Here is a 19,941-nt window from a genome sequence, read left to right as displayed (position 1 = left end):
AAAACTGGGTCGATCGTAGGTGTTGCCCACGTCAGAAACGTCAACTTTTACCTTCGATATCCACATTACGGCTAAACTAACTCAGCGGGGCGGGCGGTCTACGGGAAGGAGACGAGACGGGATTTTAACATGACTTTTAAGAAAAGTAAAATGAAAACATATTGAAATATGTGACAATATTATTACAAGCTACTAATTTAATTTCTACGACGTTACACTTTTCTGCACTCTGTGTGTATGCCAGCCGCCCCGCCTCCACCCACCAAGACAAAGAGACTGCATGACTGACAAGTGCTCTTCCTACCTGTTTGGAGGCGAGAGACGAGGAAAACAGACGCGCATGCACATGGCAATATATTGTTTCTGGCAAAGTGATCCAGTTCATTTTCATTTACTGCGTGACCAATTGATTATTTTACTATCGTCCCAGGCCTAGTGCCCACGAGACTTGAATCTTAGTCACATTGAAATCTCGCGAGATCTCGTGTGTTTGGGAATCTTAAACAGGTCTTAAATTCCATAAAATCACAACAACAACCAAAAACATGTTCCCCCTTGTCACGTGTCCTGTTTTGAGGTAAATTTTGTGGAAAAAATGAAGCGCTGTGAGCACCTTCTGGATCCACTGCACAACGCAGCCAAAGCCGAGATTCAAACCCAAAACTCAGGAGCTTTGCTAGCTGCTCATGCGCTTGGCAATCTCTATAATAGCATTTAGAACACAGCGTGCTGAATTATTTGTGACATTTATTTACCCACCAAGTTGTCTAACTCTGGATCTTCACTGAAGAAGGGTTTATGATCCCGCTCCTGCTGGTGTACAAAGTTTTCAATGTCGACATCAAAGCTGGCGGAGGTGATGCACTCAGATCCCTGTGTCGCCTGCTCACATTTCTCAAACAGCAATGCCAGCAGGGGGAACAAAGGGTGTCTGGACAGAAAGAAAGTGAGAGGTACAACATTTAACATCGCTTTCCATCCTCCTGCGGAAGTAACTTTTACTTTCTTCGGAAATCCTGTATTACCCAGGATCTCTTCCTATGGAATAAGACAACAATGTTCTGGATGTAGAGTTTTTATTCAGTCCAAGTTTGCCGTGTGAACACAGAGTCAGTATGTTAAATTGACTTGTTGGACAGTAGAACATCTGGGACCAACATTTGACATCTGACGTTTTCAGAAGCCACTGAAAAAAACCTCCTGCTGAGATAATACAGTGAAATCCCTGCATTTGAATGAGAGCATTTCAATTAGAGCAAATAGCAGGGTTTGCTTTTCTTTACTTATTTAGCACGACTGACTTTATTTTGCTCAAGCAATTGTATGTAATAAACGGGAATCATTGCATAAAGACACTGGCTTTATTTTTTAAACAGTGGTACATGTATGCTGTACTTTTTACCTGGATTATCGTATATTTATAAATTATACATTTTTTTTACTGTTGGCCTATTTTTTGAGAAAAAATCTGAATATAGAATAATTTTTTGACCACAAATTTGCGTCGTCGTGAATGCTTAATCGCGACCGTGCGCGATCCACTGTACTTCTGTTATTTCAGTTTTTGTATGTCTTTTGCATTGTGCACGCTGATATCATAGTGCTATTTTGTTATCTTCCTGTTAACCTTTTTGTGGCGTCTTTTTCCTTTTTTTCCCTTCCTGCTTGTCCTTCTAGTTTTTCGTTAATTGGCTCATTGTGTTTTTTGGCATATCCACAGTCATTGTGCTTTTTGTTATTAAAAGCGTGTAAATCTCTGACTTCTGTCCAATATTTACACAAAGACGTTGACTGATGCATACTCTACATGCGGCAATGGTCCCTAGATATCTTTTCAAAAACAATCAACAAAGATATTTCTTATTAATTATAAGACATATATGCAGTGTAGTGCTGCAGAGGCCCCAACTAGCATGGCGAGGCCCCTGCTCAGACTAACCTGTGATTCTCATTTGCATCCTCTAATAGTCCTCTATATTATGCTCTAATCTGCCTGATCCCAATTTAATGTCGCTCCTTCAGCCAGACGTGGCTGGCATACTAAGCAGGAGGGCCGCATGCAGAGTAAAGAGCCTCTGCCTTGTCTGTTTAATGTCTACTTGTGAAGGGGTGGCTAAGAATGAGCATTTTATGAAGACCTAAACGAAGCACAATGTCAAGTTCTGGTGCTATTTTTATTGCAAGTTCATAATGGAAGAATTTGTTTTTAAATCAGGCACGAAACGCAACAATGAGATGGAAGTTGTTGTTTTGCGAGGTGAACAATCCTGGGGCATTGAGGAATGTTACACACCCAACAGTCACAATGTAACAATTACAAATGTAGCAATTTAAATGAGTCTATTCAACTGAAAAATGTCCTTTTCATGATTTTGAAGGGAAAAACAATGGCGACGTTAACTAAAACATGCATTCGTATCATCACGTTGTTAAAATGTAATATAATTACTGTATTTAATTGGATTGTTATACAGTGGATCCATGCATCTTCACCATTCGGTATACCGCGTACCACTGCAAGCGACCTCACACAGACGGAAGCGACCAGGCTAAAGCTTGGACCGTGGTACCGATTCCATCTGTTGGATCAATCATCCATGAGTGGCGAGTACCTATACACTTTATATTTTCCATGTGTTGTTTGAGGCATAGTTAGGACTTAAACCTGTATTTATTTATTTCATTGTCTAACACAGGGACAGTACATATTGATGAACATACACATGATATGTACCGATTCCAATACCGATACCGATTCAAAATCTACACATTTGTGGGGTTGCGAATGCAGGAATCACAAATGTTTGGGAATCCACGGTATCTAATATCCATCATATTTGCGTTGGTATTACAGAGACCATGCTTCTTCTTGAGGACAGCCCCAGTATGGAGGCTACTTAACGCAGCTATTTATTTATGAACAATCCTGTTGACTCTTTCTACTTTAGCATGACATCTCCATGGTTCAGGATTTAACAGTTTAAAAAGCGAATACTTGAGTTTTAGGACAATGTCTCAGTGCATTTCTGAATGATTGAAATGGTCGAGGAATGTTATTAATTGCTGCATATTTCACTGACTTTTCACCAATACAAGGCCATCATTTTATTTTACTCTTCTACGTTCATTATTGTCAACTGTATACATCAAATTGGAATGGAAATGAACATTGTTTTGTAAATGTGTGCACTTTTGAACCTTCCACCTTCAAGACAAAAACAAAACCTCAACAATTGAAATGACCTTTGCACAGAAATAAGGATTAAGGTAGATGGGGTATGAAAAGGCATGCATTTTCATTAGCGAGAATAGAACGGCACTGTGCGCATCGCTGCCTGGTCGTCATCATGTAATGTGTGTTTTCCAGTCTTCGACAATATCTTTTCCAACCATGCAGAGCCGTACACCCCCCCCATCATGTCAGCAGCCACAAGCAGCGGGTTCTATCTGCAGTGCGACAGAGTGGAGATTGCTGGCTAGGGGATCATTACAAGGGCCATAAAACAGCGATTTACAGGACAGCCAGCGAGTGGAGTCAGCACGGTGTACCAGCCTCTGGCCTTGCACCGCACAGGGTCACCAACGAAAAGCCCAAAACAAAGGCCAGCAGGGTTTATATAATGACTTACACGTGAAGGTGATGAACGTGGCATCTGGGTGACGTGGACGAAATAGCAGAAGATGATATTTGTCTTTGTGTTTTTCATTCGTGTGTTCACAGTTACAGTATCTCACAAAAGTGAGTACACGTCTCACATTTCAGCAACCATTTTTTATTACAGTACAGGCGGTCCTCAGGTTATGAACAAGTTCCGTTCCGAGACCGTGATTGAAGTCGAGTTTTAGTGTACAGTTGTCCCTCGTTTATCGGTTGCACACCCAACCGTGGTAAGTGAATTTCTGCAAAGTAGGATTTAATAGGCGCCAGAGGTTTTTTTCAGTTTTGACATTTTTATTTCAAAAGGTTGTAGCTTGAAAATGGTTAGAGATAAAGGCATACTGTAAATGACAAAAATCATCAGTATTACCCAAAGTTTGTGATGGGAGTAAATTTACTCATCCTGGAGAGGAGAAAGCTCACCTGGAGGCAGCTCTGGGAAATGGAAGTAAGCAACATCAATTTCATTATAAAAGCTACATGTGATGTGCTCCCATCCCCTAAAAACCTTCACCGGTGGTACGGCGAGGACACAACCTGCGGCCTCTGCCCAAATTCAGTGACTCTCAAACACATCTTGTCCAGTTGTAGGACCAGCCTCACACAAGGCCGCTACATCTGGAGGCACAATCGGGTCCTCAAGAGTCTGGCAGCAGCTCTTCAGAGCAAGAGGAACACCATCAACTCCTTGCACGAGCTGAAGTAGGATGCAGTGTTTTTGTGGTTTCCTCTACCATCAAGCTCACGGAAGACCTTGACATTGATGGACAGGCTCTGCAACAGACAATAAGATCAGTCTCTGAAGCAGCCAGTGGATATGGATCAAGTGCAAGGACCCTTGTTGGGATCAAAGCAGAGGGGGGAAAACCTGGGACGCAGGGTGTTGCCGATGAGCTCTCTGGAGATGTCATGGGCAAATCAGTGGGCCTATCATCTAAACTCCAATGAAGGACGGTCCCCACCTCAAGATTCAAGATTCACACCTGACGATCCTAATGAAGTTTGAAACCAACGCCCTTCCTTCCTGCACTTACCAAAGGGTAGGGTGTGGGGGAAGGGAGGAGGTTGAGCAACAACCCAGTGGGCGGGGCAGTTTTTGGTCCAAGGTCGGGATCTCACTGCCTAACTCACCAGGCACTACTTGACTCATGATTGGGCATGGGACACAGGCTTGATCACGCTGTAGTTGGCCGCCTTTGATGAGGGTGTCTAGCGTTCGAAGGCCGAAACACCCACTGATTCAAACGTACACTACTGATGATGTGTCCCAAAATGTACATCCTTCCCATGGCTGAGATGAAGTCCCCACGCCACGCTCAACATCCACGCCTCATGTGATTACCATCTATTGGCACGAAGGACAGTTTCCATCAAGTCCTGTGTATTTACGAACTCCAAATCGAATTTGCATAATATGACGTCACAAGGCGCCACATTTGTCAGATCGCCGTCTCCACGATGCTCACTCATCAACAGGCTCATCAAAATGTCTGATCCACTTGTGATGATACTCTTCCTCATTTCTCAAGCACACCCAGCCATCATCATTGTCATTTGCAGCTGGGTCTTGAACACCACTGCTGCCTCAACCGCTATGATTACTGCTATTATTGCATAGATAGTATAGAGTACCTATCTATCTATTATACCTGTGAATATTCTCATTCACCCAGGTCATATCTATCAGCAGAGTATTTTTTTGCCGATGAGTCTCCCACGGATAGCACCGCATATGCCGCTATTTATGCATTTTTCTTATATTCCGGCTACCCCCCTCACCATTAGTGGTGTTTTGACAAACCACCACGTCCCCTGCTGCCACCCCGAACACGGTTTAGCAAAGAATCGCCTCAAGTATGCCGCGTGTGGACTGTCATGGCGAGCCGACTTGCTGCCGAACACACAAGGGGCTTCGAAGTCTATGAACCGGAGTGTACAGCCTGAGGAGCCGCTGCCGTGGCCGGGCAATGTACACAATGTACTTTTAAACTTGCGGCACACGCGAGGGTCACACACTCCTCCTCCGCCTTGCATTTACGACCTGGCTGTGTGCAAGTTTTTCCTGCGTGCACGCAGAAAATCATTTTCATCCCAATTTTCTTCCTACGGGCTTTGAGTGCTGGTTTCAAAATCCATGCGGGCCACGTGCGTGTCTCTTGGCTGGCGAACGGTAAAAATATGTTCCAAACACAGCTGGATTCGCGCAGTGTGTTGATAACACGACATGGCGTGTGCCATATTGTAGGCTAAACGGAAAACGTACGTGAACCAAGGCAAAATTGAGTGTCAATTCTCGACTTGAACCAAAAAACGTTAACCAAGGTTCCCCTGTAAATCATGCTTGTTTTAGCGGTACAGGAGCGATGGGTCTACTTCTACTATTGTAAGGGCTAAGTATTGTCAAACGGTGCAAAGTTTTGTTTTATGAAATTGTATTTATGATTTGCTTGTCTCAGACTGTTCACTTCTTTTCGACATTTGTCTTTTGTTTATTGAAAATTCGGTTTGGTTGAGGTTGTAGCTGTCATTTTTATGGTTATGTGGCTGTATAGCATGTGCATACTATGGCATTACCATAACAACACAAATGCTGCCCCCCCCGTCCTGTGATCCTATGTTTTAAAAGATTTTATGAGCCACGCCAAACGGCTTAACATTCATTGCAGTAAACAACTGAGAAGGGCTATTTATGTACGATGCTGTTTTATCACCACAATGGTTGTATTCTGCCAACAAATGAAAACTACTAAACTGGAAAACATGGAACTGTGCACGAAAACAAGCTCAAATCAAAGCAACACAGTCATAAAGGCCACCAAGTGAGTGCAGAAATCTGTGGGGTGGGATTTCAAGGTGTGTATTTGTGGGGGAACTGGAGAGAGAGGGAGCTGGAGCGATTCCCCACTGTTTTCCAGCCTAATCAGGCCTGCTGTACCCCCACATATTAGAACCTGGTTTGTGGTTGTGTGTTCCTGCTGTGTCTGCTCCCTACAGGGTCCCTGTTTCTCTAGGCTACACACACCCTGTGCAAGATTGTGTGTGAGGGGTTGGGATACACACACACACACACACACACACACACACACACACACACACACAGACTCAGAAGGAACCATGGGCTCTATCTGAATAAACCTTTGCAAGACTTGTGTTAAAAGAACCAGTGATGGTACACATTCCATGCCTTGTTTAGCTTGTTTCTGTCCCCGTTTTTCTGCTCCCACTCAGAACATTCCTCCACTCGCCTGTCTCGTATGATCTACGCCTGCCAATTTTGCATCTATTTCCCATTTTATTTGAAGGTTTATCTCAAACATCAAATAATTACAAAGCACAGCATAAGTCAGAATTTGGGATAAAATACAGCAGGTGCATACAAGATCTCGCGAGATTAGAAGGTGAAGATTTCTCCTTCGTGGGCACTGATATGTTGCACAAATGCACAAATGCTGAAAATGGTCTCGCAATAGTCTCGCAATGCTAAATAATCCTTGAAAAAATTTCTGGATCCAGACGGTGATCTGGATCGTCCCCAAAATGTAATGAGTTCTTCCATATCCCATTTTCAACAATTCCTGAACATTTCATCCAAATCCATTCAAAACATTTCAAGTTATTTTGAACACAAAGAAACAGACAAACGCTGGCAAAAACATAACCCCCATGGCACAGGTAAAAACGTACCACTACCACACGGAATGAGAGGAAAACCCTTTTTTTCCACTCGATTTCAGCCATGGCATGTCGGCTCGGCTCTACTGGCTCGGTAGCCAGTCTCCATAACATCACTGAATCCTAGTGACCAGAATACTATATATAAGTTGTCTTTCAACATTTTTGGACTAATAATAGACAGTAGTCAACCACAAAACATTTTCTATGTTGCTTATCCTCACTAGGATCACGGGTATGCTGGAGCTTATCCCAGCTCACTTTGGGCGAGAGGCGGGGTACACCCCGGACTGGTCCCCAGTCAATCGTAGGGCACGCCGGTGATCGTTTATTCATTAATTATTTTTTTAAAAGCCAGGATATTGTGAGGGAGCGATATTCAAACCACGATATAGCGAGGGACGACTGTAGTCCGTTTGTGCTCTCAAACAGGAGACTTTAACAACAGAGGAAGGTTTTCAAGCTCTGGCTTCTACTTGCCACTTTCGCCAAAGGCCTGGCTGTGCGCTGTGCACTTTTTTGCACACTTCTCGGGCTTGTGGAGGCACTGTGCACGCCTGGATCAACACTCCTGAATGCTACCAATGCGTCACCCTTTGCGGTCGCTTATGTTTGTTTATCGAGTCAACATACAACACAAGAATCATGTACAGTTACACACTTCATATGCATATAAACTGCACATACACACGCACACACACACACACACACACACACACACGTCTGCTTTCTGCATATAGTAATAGCGAGAAAAATATACAGATATCATCTCAGTCCTTCCAGAGGGCACAACATGACAGCTGGGAAGTGCAAATGATTGTCTTTTATGTTTGCTGCTGGCAACCGCAGGAAAATATAACACAGATTGCTAAATTGTCCAAGTAAAAAAAAAAAAAAAAAAAAGGAAACAACAACAACAACAAACTGGACTTTTTTCCTCTTGCAAGAAGTCAAACAGTGAGCAAACTCATAAAAATGCTTTGAGACAGTTTCCTGGAGTCAGCAGCAGCTGGACACCGTCACACAGTAACCTGCTGTCACTTTATGGTGCGTCACAGATGCACAAAAACACGGAAATGCAAACTTGCGGCTTACACTCCCTTCGTAAATGGTGAACGGTCTCTCACTTCTATAGCGCTTTTCTACTTTTTCAACTTGGGGGTTCAGTACCTCGCCAAAGATAATTCAACATGGTCCCAACCTCCAACCTTCAGGTTGGGAGACGAGCACGACACCACCTGAGCCAGGCCGCCCTATGCGACCTATGCGAGTGGCACATTAAAACACAACTGGTATATTTAAAAATAATATGTGCAACGATTAAACAAATGACTGCATTGCTCAGTGCAAAACACAAAGGGTGAGCATCATGGGAGAGCTGCACAAGGAAGCACTGTGTCCTGTGATGCTGGTGGACAGTTCAAGGTCATATACAACATAGAAGAACTGTTTGATTCAAAGAAGACATATGGCTCTGACTGCGCACAGCACATGCAATGAGAATGCAAGTGAGGCTAACTGGAAAATGCTACATGAAGACCACAATCAAGCATACTCATAAACGTACAACAGTGTCAGTCCTTCCAATGTATTTCAAAGCATCGCAAGGACATTTCAATTAACAGAAGATTATTCATAATACTTCTTCCACTTCAGTCCATGTTTGCATCTGCGAGCCTGGACAACCGTCATCAGCGCAATGTTACATCTGCAATGGCGGGAACAAAAGGCTCACCGGCTTTTTAATAGGATGCAGACGCTCCAGAAGGATCTTTATAGTAAATGCCACAACTCATTAGGCTAATTGCCCTATCACACATTAACTCGGTAGATGATAATAAAGGAAAGAAGAGAGGCTGAGACGAATCTGCAAATCTCCTCATAAAGTTGGCATTCTAACAATTAATGGGAAAACCAAACAAAACAATTAAAAGAGAAACGGTGGAGATGTTCATTCTCAACACTGTGCTCTTAACAAAACCCCCATATGAGCACTAGAGAGTTATAGTAGTTGTATAAAATTTGAGTGCTGTGGAAACCTTTTTGCATAATGAATGTCTCTGTGAGGCAAAAGGACGTAACTGACAAGGTAAGGTAACAAGGTATGTTTAGTCTCTTTTGTCACACCTCAAAGCTCGCAGCACGGTGTAGAAATAAAATGAACCACTAAAAAAAAAAAAAAAACAGCAAAAATGGGGAAAACAGACCAAAAACCCAATGTACAGAAAAATGTAGACATGTTGATACTAATAAGTAACTCATTCAATCCCAGCCATTTTTCAAAAGACAACCCCATCAGGTCATTTTAGACGATTTTGACTGGATCTTTCAAGGCACACAGAACATTGTGTTCTATGGCTATATAAACATGGAACCTACCAAAAGAAAGATTAGACTCCCGTCTTTCATCAGGAAGAAAAAGTTTGTTTCTACCTTTTTCCGTTCTTTAGTAATCAGCAGTAGAACATAGGTAAGTTCCAGGAAAATATCAGTTCCTGACTAAAAAAAAGAGATAAAACCATCTTTTTGTGAAAAGATACATTTCAAGCATAACTTTCACTTTGACACATTTTTTTTTTTTTGCTTTTTTGGCAGCTCAAATATCTAAACAACTATACCACAACATAAAAAGGGTTGTTTTACATCAAAATAACAATTTATTTACAAATATAAAATTTCCCTACAATGCATAACCTTCTGCACGCTGCATTCCTCCACGTTCTTCCACTTCCTCCTTGCTGTCATGTACCTTTTTTCCATTCAAATTCACATGCCGAGCTCTTATCAAATGCACTTCCGCCAGCTTGTGGCCGTTTTTATGGCTTAAAACTGCTGTAAAAGTCACATCAAGGAGTGTACAGTTTCGTCATATCACCTCTTTTTGCCTCTCGCGCAAAAAAACCTAAAGTTGGGGATCGGGCGTTAAGATGTATAAAAACGTATGTAAATACGTCTTTGGTATTGAACGAGTTAATAGCACAGTTTTGGCTTCCAGCCCCCATCACACCGACCACGAATCAGCACGAATCAAGCAGAACGAGCCAGAATGTCCGCACCAGGACGATGCAAGATTATTCCTCATGAATTCCCTGTGTTGACCTGAGCTCTATTTCTGTGCCACTACTTCCATGCTAGGATGGATTCTAGTTTTTGTTTGTTTGTTTCGTTCTCCCGCTTGTGTTTTTTGCAGCGCTGTATGTTGGCTTATTTCTGTATGTTTTTCTTACTCCATTGGAGAACTATTTTTTTTGGTGTTAAACTTTCTCTCTGCATCTGGCTTTTTGTCCTCTCTGCATTGGGGTCCACCTACTGGTTTACACCAGTCGTAACGGGAGACACAGGTCCCAGCTGTTTCAGGCGCTCAAATCAAGCTGCTAATGAAAAACGATGGGGCTAAACAATGTAGAAAGGCATGAGCGGCAGCCATGCTCTAATCTCCTATAATAATAATTGCCAAAATGCCATTTACTCACTTTCATGTGCGTGTGGTTGAGGTAAGGAAGATAAGTCCAGTCTCCCAACATAACCAAAAACTGTTCCAAACATGGCTGCTCACATCAAAGCATGCCTGGGAATTGCAGGGTAGTTGCTAAGGACTTTACAGCGGTTCGCCTGAGGCGTGAGTGCAGAGACCCACACCTCCTTAGACTGAGCAGGCGGATACCCGTGGGTGAGACCTGAGGGGCAGGGCCAACAGACACAACATCGTCTGCGGTGTCATTACTACGGCAACAGACAGCACCAGCGCACTTCTCATTTGACTAAAAATTGAAACACAAATATCAACAGCATTGATACCAAGGGTAGTTTTAGTATCGGGTCAATAGAGTGACGAGTTTGATATTTTTCAGTTCTATGTTTATTTTCACAAATATCTGTGTTTTTGTTGTGGTTTTTTTTGTATATTATCTTGTTTAGAAAACTCTGGGAAAAAGTTCTTGGATGAGGGCTCAGGGGCAAAAAGTCATAGGTTTTGAAAGACAGCCGATAGTTGTTTTTTTCAACTTATCTTGCACTATTTACTTTATTCTGCTCAAACAATTGTATGTAATAAAAAGGAGTGTTATAAGACACACTCTTCTGCACGCTGTGTGTATGCTAGCGGCCCCGCCTCCACCCACCCAGACAAAGGAACTATGACTGACTCAAGGGCTCACGGCATTCATGCTGTTGTTGTATGGCACAAACGCACAAAAGGTGCTGTGAACCCTCTTCCTGCCTGCTTGGAGGCGGGAGACGAGGAAAACAGACACGCATGCACATGGCAATATATTGAGGCCGGCAAAATGATCAAGTACGTTTTCAATTATTCTGAGATTAACTTATTTATCGTCCAGGCCCACGAGACAGTTTTTTCCTGAACGAGAAATCTTGTCATGTTTTAATCTCGTTAGATCTTGTAACAAAAGATCTTGTGAATTTTTTTTTACATTGTATTATACATTTTTTTAATTTCCAGTGGAAATGGTCAACCCATCCATCCATCTTCTACCGCTTATCCAAAGTTGGGTCGCAGGGGCAGCAGCGCAAGCAGGGAAGCCCAGACTTCGCCCAGCTCCTACCAGCAGATCCCGAGGTGTTCCCAGACCAGTTGAGAGACTCTCTTCGTGTCGTGGGTCTTCCCTGAGTCCTCCTAGCGGTCAGGAGTGCCCTGAACACCTCCGCGGGGAGGCATCCTGACCAGATGCCGAGTCATCTGGCTCCTCTCAATGCGGAGGAGCAGCGGTTGTACTCCGAGTTTCTCCCGGATGACGGTGCTTCTCACCTTATCTCTAAAGGAGAGCCCAGCCACTCTACAGAGAAAACTCATTTCAGCTACTTGTACCTGCAATTTTGTCCTTTCGGTCACTACCCAAAGCTCATGAGCATTGGTGAGGGTAGGAATGTAGATCGACCGGTAAAGTGAGAGCTTTGCCTTTTGGCTAAGTGTGTGTTCAGACCGTGCAGAATATTTTTCAAAAATACAAGTTGCTGGTAAGTTTTCTGTTTGGAATGTTTGAGTTTCAACATGTAACGCGTAACAGCTGTGCAGACACGTCCTTGCTATGTTTTCACTATGCAGCTTTTTGTCTAAGCCATGATAACGTGATTAATCACATGTAAACTATGAAAATGCGATTAATCCCAATTTAAAACATGTAAGCCAGTTATTGTTTTGCTGTGTGGTTAGCTTTTCTACACTTGCGTCATACAGTATTGACTTACATACAACAACTTGATTGTGGAGGCTTTCTGTATGTAAAAAATGTGGTTTACTCATACAGCTGCCAATATAGCACACACAACTTATGGAAAGCTTTGGACAGAAACGTTTTATACTTGGTGGGTTGCAACCTACCTGTAAACGGCCCTTTTGTCAGACTCAAGTTGGGCCTGGGGGTCAAGTGTCACACTGACGGGGGTATTTCCTCCCGCAGAGGCTGCTGGGATGTGGACCTGTGGGGTCTTGTTGTTCTGCTGAGTCGTGCCCGTCATCTGGGGACCAGAACATAAGGACAAAATGATGCCAGCTACAAGAAAACCAATCAATTCTCACCAAAGTTAAACATCTGATGGAATCGGAGCCATGGTGTAAAAGTCATACATAATTTACACTTTTGCGTCTCATAGCAACTGCGGTGCATTCAAGGACAGCTGAAAGTGTGAAATCTCAAGGCTCGATGAAAAAACGTTATCAGTGAAGGATAAAAAATAATCATGTAACAATTGTGGGGGGGTTTACTGTATAGTGGTACATGTCACGTATTTATGAATTATTATTATTGACCTATGGTAAATGAGAAAAAACGGCATGAGTCCATCTGTGTTCGTAACAGATTTTTATCCCAAAATGCCCCCATTAGTAGCCTGTTAGCATGCACTCAACTGGAAACCGAAACCGGAAGTCATTGTCCCCTAGCTGCGTCGCCCGTCTATGATGTCATCAGTGGTTGACTCTGTAGTTCTATGCTAACTAACACAGTTACACCACAGGTCTCTGCAAAGTAACCCAAACCAAAGGCAAAGAAAGTTCCAAGTACCAGCATTTTGAAAAATGTATTTGGTTAGCGTACATTTCGGTTTGAGTCTGACATTCTGGAGCGGACCGATGACGCTAACAGAGGTTCCACTGTACTGTGATTACCGTAATTTCCGGACTATAAGCCGCTACTTTTTTCACACACTTTGAACCCTGCGGCTTAAGCAATGGCACGGCTAATTTACGGCTTAAAAGAACGACAGTTGCCACGATGATTGCCGAAACAGAAAGTAGTGCATTTCCACAATATAAGCTAATATCACATGTTTTGAAGTCTTCTGCAGCGATTGTGTTTTGATCTGACAAATCTTAAGTATGTTTGATAAAGTGTAGCATTACTACAGTTTCTGCTTGGACCACGGCATATGTTGAAATATGATGGAAAAAAAAAGGTGTCTCACGTCTCACCGGAGCTAACGAGTGACACAGGAATGCTGAGTGTAGGTAGGATTGCAAGGTTTATACTGTAGTGTGTCTTTCTGTGTAAATATCCCATGTTACAACGTGGACACTTGTGGCTTATGGACAAGTGAGGCCTATATTTGTACAAATGTCTTTTTCTCGTTAAATTTGGTGGGTGCGACTTATGTTCAGGTGTGCTCAATAGTCTGGAATTTACGGTAATCACGACAAATAAAGCAATTGCTATCTTGAGTTCATAAGTGACTGCTTTGTCATCAGCATGCAGCTCTGAGCGAGGCCTTTTCCTATTCACTTCCCAAACGCAATCACGTGCAACATGTATTTCATACTGACAGACAAATGAGAATCAACAAGGAATCATGTTGTATAACAGGTCAGCAGCTTTATTCTATTTCACCATCCAGCACCCCACCCCCATTCTTGTGACAGGGAGGGGTGGGAGAAAGCTTCAAATCTTAATCCCAGTGCCAAACGGGAAATAAATTAGCTTCTTCACACTTAACTAGCTCTCATTTGCATTTTCCAAGCATGCACACTGCATTTTCCCCTTGCACTAATCCTCCGGGTGAAAGCAGACAAAGGTGGAGGATGGTAAGGATGAACCTGCTGGCTTCCTCTCCATGGGATTTTCTGCAGTCTGGGGCAAAGGCTAGATGGAGCTACAGTCAAGGTTCATGCATTCACACTGACCTGTTGGAAGCACACATCACAGGCTGGCTCATGATGTTTGATTCTTTAAAAAACTTTGGTCAAGCTGACTTTTTTTAGGCAAACGGTTTTGTGAGGCAAATGTATTACTCTTTTGAACGCATATTGTTTTGAGAAGCAAAACCCCACCGACGAGCGAAAACTACTTTCTTCAACGCCAAAAACTGACCAAAACTGACCTGATGAGTGCATTGAATAAGTGTGTGAGGCATATTTAGGGCTTAAACCGTCACTGGATTGCGTCGCGAGTGAACAATTGAAGAGAGAAGGGGAGGGTTCCGGACTTCAATCTGGATTAGAGCGATAGCTACTTTATTGATCTCCGAGAGAAATTCACATATCCAGCGGCTCTGCAAAAATGTCATGATGAACTTAATCACTTCATCACAAAATAAAATAAAACAACCACGGCAAGCATGAGAGACAAGAAAAATAAGAAAACCGAATACGAATGAATAAACACATAAATATGGAACACATCATGTCAAATTTGTAATGCAATAATACATAAATAATAATACTACATAACAATGATAATAATACATAATACATAATAAGTCCAGTCCTGTGTGTGTTTTTATCGCTCCCCCTCTGTTGTGTTGAAAAGCCGCATGGCGTGGGGGAGGAGTGATCTGCTCAGTCTTTCAGTGGAGCAGGACAGTGATAGTAATCTGCCACTAAGAGTGTTCTTCTGTTGGGAGATGATGCTGTACTTGGATGATGCTGGTTGTCCATGATGGAAAGCAGCCTCCTCAGTGTCCTTTGCTCTGCCACAGACGTCAAGCTGTCCAGCTCTGTGCCAACACTAGAGCCTTCCTTCCTCACCAGTTTGTCCACGCGTGTGGCGTCCTCCTTCTTGAGACTGCTCCCCCAGCACACCACTACATACGGGAGGGCACTAGCTACCACAGTTTGGTAGAAGGTCTGTAGCAGCTTCTTGCATACGTTGAAGGACGTCAGCCTTCTGAGCAAGTACAGACGGCTCTGTCCTTTCCTGCACATCTATGATGGCAGTCCAGTCCAGTTTATAATCCTGATGCACTCCCAGGTATTTGTAGAACCACCTCCACGTGGCAGCCTTTAATGAGAACAGGTTCTGCGTGTGTCCTGTTTCTCCTGAAGTCCACCACCATTTCCCTGGTCTTGGTGGTGTTGAGGTCCTGAAGTCCTGGATCAGTTTTCTGTACTCATGCTCCTGTCCATTCCTGATACATCCCACGATGGCCGTGTTGTCCGTGTACTTCTGTACATGGCAGAGCTCAGAGCTGTACTGAAAGTCGCACGTGTAAAGGGTAAACAGAACTGGAGAGAGCACAGTTCCCTGCGGTGCTCCCGTGCTGCTGGTCACATTGTCGGACCTGCAGTTCCCCAGCCGCACGTACTGAGGTGTGCGTATCAATATTTATGGGCGTATCGATTACCATTCGCTGGTGGGCCTGGAACATAGCGGGGATCTACTGTACTGTAAGCTTACAGTATTTATTTCAAGGGATAACTACCAAATTAACAGGAAAAAAGGTTTATAGTCACATAGGATATCTAGAACATCACATAATATCTAATATTCGTCAGCCTCCGTGCCTGGTAACACATTGTGTGTGACTGTATCATTTTAGTATTGAGAATTTACAGTTTTAAGGCCAGTTTTGACTGACCTGTTGGCTCTCCTGGTACGATGGTGGAGGAACACTCTGGGTGGCCATCATTGTCACTGCAGGTGCTGGGGGCACATGTTGCATCATGGGATTGAGTCACATTGAGACTGAGAGAAATAGAAGATAGAAAAGACACAGAAATCAAGCATAATTGACTACAAACTCTATTCCAACAGTAGCCACCAGGTGCTGCTATGAATAAATAGGAAACGATAGCATCCCAAAGCTTCTCACTGTCCCTTTTTAATCTATTTACCCAAGCACATGCCATTTACTGCCTGTAAGCACTGCCGAGAGCTGACAGAGACTTGATAATGTTTTAAACAAACAAAATGGAACAAACAAAAGCATGCCTGTTACATACATATACAGGTACATACAATTGGCACTATATTGCAAACTAAAATGATTAAGAACCGTTGTAATCACAGATGGCCTCGAAGCATTTTTTTTTAAAGGTGACATTTTATGCGTCTAGCAACTTTGATTGTCTCCGTGTGTGGACTGCTGGGTCATAGTTGAAACTGTTACAAAGCCAATCAAAGAGGCTAATTAAGTCTGTTGTCAGTCCGTTAATTGCTATTGGCCAGGAACCCACAGGGGTAAGTGCTTTACCCTGTGGAATGCCACTGTCATTCACCCCCACTGTAGCAGCTAATTGGTTCAATGGTACATTGCACACACATACAAACGCGCAAACAGACTCCCTGCGATCACCCCAACTTACTATAGGCAAGCACAGCAGGTGTATCACCCTGCAGCTAGAGATAACCTATGTGTTCACACTGCCTGAAAATGTCCTGTAAATTACCTATTTCACCCCGAGGGGCGAGGGTGTTTTGATAAATGCGAGGGCAAGCTTTAATAGGCCTTCATTAATGACAATATAAGCGTTGTGAAAAAAATTTGACACCCCATGGGGATATAGATTGAACGCCATGGGGTGTCCTACTTTTTTTCCACATGAATGTACATCGACAAAATCCAATTTCCAAAATTTCTAAATTGCAACTGAATTATTTATTTGGACTGACTGGTACGAACCAGGGAGAGCAGAATTGGTTAATTCTAAACTTGTGAAATGAAAATCAACTGCTGGGGAGTAAACCAAATATTTGTTGTGTTCATTCTAGGGATGTCCCGATCCCATCTTCAGGATCGGGATCCACCGCACATCCGCTGTATTTTGAAGATTGGATAATACCGGCATCCACCACGAGATCGGACCGATCCGGTTGCCGTATATCGTCGTAACTCTGGGCCACACTCCAACACGGTAGGTAATGCACCTCAAAGCTGGTTGCTACTCGACTCCCGCCCCTCGCAAGAAGAAAACGCAACACCACCATGCAGACATGTCCGTGCTAGTTCCCCCTCACTGTGCCCGGACTGCTGTGTCATGGTGCGGGGAGCTCGCACAGGAAGTGTTGCTCTAACCGCTGGTTGTTTATGCTCAGAACTGTCAATATATTGCTATTGCGATGAAGAGAGTTTATTAATATCTGTCTATCATAATAATGTCTATCATATCTGCCATGTCAAATGATTGGTCCTACCCTAAAAGTATTTTGCACGCCCATTTATTCAAACTTTATATTTTATTGGATGGATTTTTATTGGATCTTTTATTGGATTAGGGACCTGACTCGCAGAATTTTGTTACAAAAGCCAAACAATATTGTTGGTCATGCTGTGTAATAAAAAAGTAAATTGAGCAATACTTTGGTTGCATTATTTTGAATGCTTTGAAGAGATATTTTCATAACCATATTCAATTCCACAAATTCATGTTTATAACAAAAGCTTATAAAAAATAAAGGATCAGGGTCTGATCGGCAAGACTGTAATCGGGTCAGTCGGGACATCTCTCTTCATTCACATTGTTATTTAGTTGAGTTCCATTCACACTGAAAGCACCACCTTTTTCAAAAACATGAACTAATTCTCTCATTAGTGAATCGGCAGAAAAATACATAAAGACATGTTTTATTATCTCTAGCTTCAAACAATGCCACAGCTTACAGGGATACATCTGGTGGTATTGGTCATTCTCCCAGAGTGGGAGAAATGGCATTTTTCATTTCTCCCACTCTGGTGGATGGGCTGTGTTTTACATGCTGGAATAAGTTTGTTGTGCAAACCACTGACGATATTGTTCTTTTCTTGTGAACAAACTTCTCTCTCCCGTTAGCGGTAGCCATGTTGTTGCTGTGTGTGCATCTTTGTTAAGGAAACAAGGGGAAGGGGACGGGGGGAACACTACGGAAGCTCCTGGGGTGAAATGGTGCGCCGTAGCCAGAGAAGGAAAAAAAAAATATCGCATTTTTAATTTTTATTCTATTATTCCTCTGAAAATATGCATATTGAAGTAACTTGTACCTATTTTGTGCCTAAATTAAGCATTTTCAAGCATAAACATGGCTAAATGAACTGAAACGCCACTACAAGGCATTCAGAAGACGCTAGGATGATATGTAGTATTCTGCACTGGTCACTAGGTGTCAGTAATGTTACTGTAATGGTTGATGAAACACACAAGCACCAGAGGTCATCACCAGGACAACAGTTCCAAGTTTGAATTTGAATTAAGGTGCTTGTAATAAGCTTTAATAAGCAGTAATTAAAGTTAATAAGTTTCTTATTATATTAATCTTATTTATGAAATGGTTATTTGCATGAAAAAGCCTCTTAATAAGGATTTATTAAATAATTATTTACTTATCAACGTTAATGGGATATTTATTGACAATACTGCTCAGGTAATGGATAATAATGCCTTATAAAGGCTAACATATCCTGGTATTATGTACTTATTAACAGTTAACAATGCTGCTCTGTAGCTACTGAATCTGAATTGGGAACCGCGCTTTTTTTTCTTGATAAAGTCATTATTACGCACTTATTAACCATTTACAATGCTGCTGTGCAGCTACTGGATCTAAAGTGGGAACAGTGCTTTACTTTGCTTAATAAAGTCATTATTACGCACTTATTAACCATTTACAATGCTGCTGTGCAGCTACTGGATCTAAAGTGGGAACAGTGCTTGATTAGGATGAAAAAATAAAATAATGTGCACTTATTAACAGTTAAAAATGCTGTGGGAAAAGTATCTCATTAGGATTAGGATAAAATATAAAAAAAAAAAATCAATAATACATGATGAATGTATTATTGATATAATGTATTACATCTAACCCTAACCTTAATCTTATTACCATAATACGAGTCTTATTAACTTTAATTACTACTAATTAAGGCTTATTACAAGCACTGCCCTTTTTAGGCCGTTTATGTGGCAGAAAACCCAACTCATTTACCCTAAATTGGTGATTATTTATAAATATGTGACAATGTATAACACCAGAAGTTTATCCAAGGATTTTATACTAACTTACACTCCGCAAGGCATGCTGGGAAGCCCACATGCACACTTTCCCGACAGTCACCAGCATGCCTTGTGGGTCACAAATTAGTATAAAACAGTAATGTTTTACATGTACTGTATATCAGTGTGTGTTTTTTTTAGATACCTTTTATAGTCCACGTGGTGCAGTTTCGTACATTTGTGTATTCCATGTGTTATTTTCATTGCACCGTGAATGAGGTTGGTTTATGTTGCGTGAGTACGGCTGTAAATGTCAAGCTGTTTCATCGCAAAGAAAGAGTACTTCCTTCAGCAAGTAGTACCTGGATGCAGCAGCATAGACCAGGCTACTTTGTAGTTAAATAAATTAATTGATTCTGTGTAATTATATACCAAACTTATTGGGAGGGAGTGATTCTAATCCTCTTTTCTCTCCCAG

The 19,941-nt window shown here is 42.3% G+C and overlaps 1 protein-coding gene across 2 annotated transcripts in view; it reads right to left on the bottom strand.

Annotated features, from left to right (window-relative positions):
- The window catches only part of LOC129168876 (homeobox protein PKNOX2-like), a 96,183-nt gene that overhangs the window by 27,300 nt on the left and 48,942 nt on the right, over positions 1 to 19,941 (bottom strand). For both annotated transcript variants that reach the window (XM_054754645.1, XM_054754641.1), the window contains 3 exons: positions 16,136 to 16,242; positions 12,669 to 12,805; positions 760 to 931 (listed from right to left, as the gene is read on the bottom strand). In XM_054754645.1, the coding sequence (XP_054610620.1) occupies positions 760 to 931; positions 12,669 to 12,805; positions 16,136 to 16,222 (396 nt within the window). In that variant the 5' untranslated portion in view covers positions 16,223 to 16,242. The remainder of the gene's footprint in view (positions 1 to 759; positions 932 to 12,668; positions 12,806 to 16,135; positions 16,243 to 19,941) is intronic.

This window comes from Dunckerocampus dactyliophorus, chromosome 16 (genome assembly GCF_027744805.1).
Source record: "Dunckerocampus dactyliophorus isolate RoL2022-P2 chromosome 16, RoL_Ddac_1.1, whole genome shotgun sequence".
NCBI classification, from domain to species: domain Eukaryota; kingdom Metazoa; phylum Chordata; class Actinopteri; order Syngnathiformes; family Syngnathidae; genus Dunckerocampus; species Dunckerocampus dactyliophorus.
Note: the sequence above shows the minus strand (reverse complement) of the source record. Positions and strands in the feature narration are given on the sequence as shown.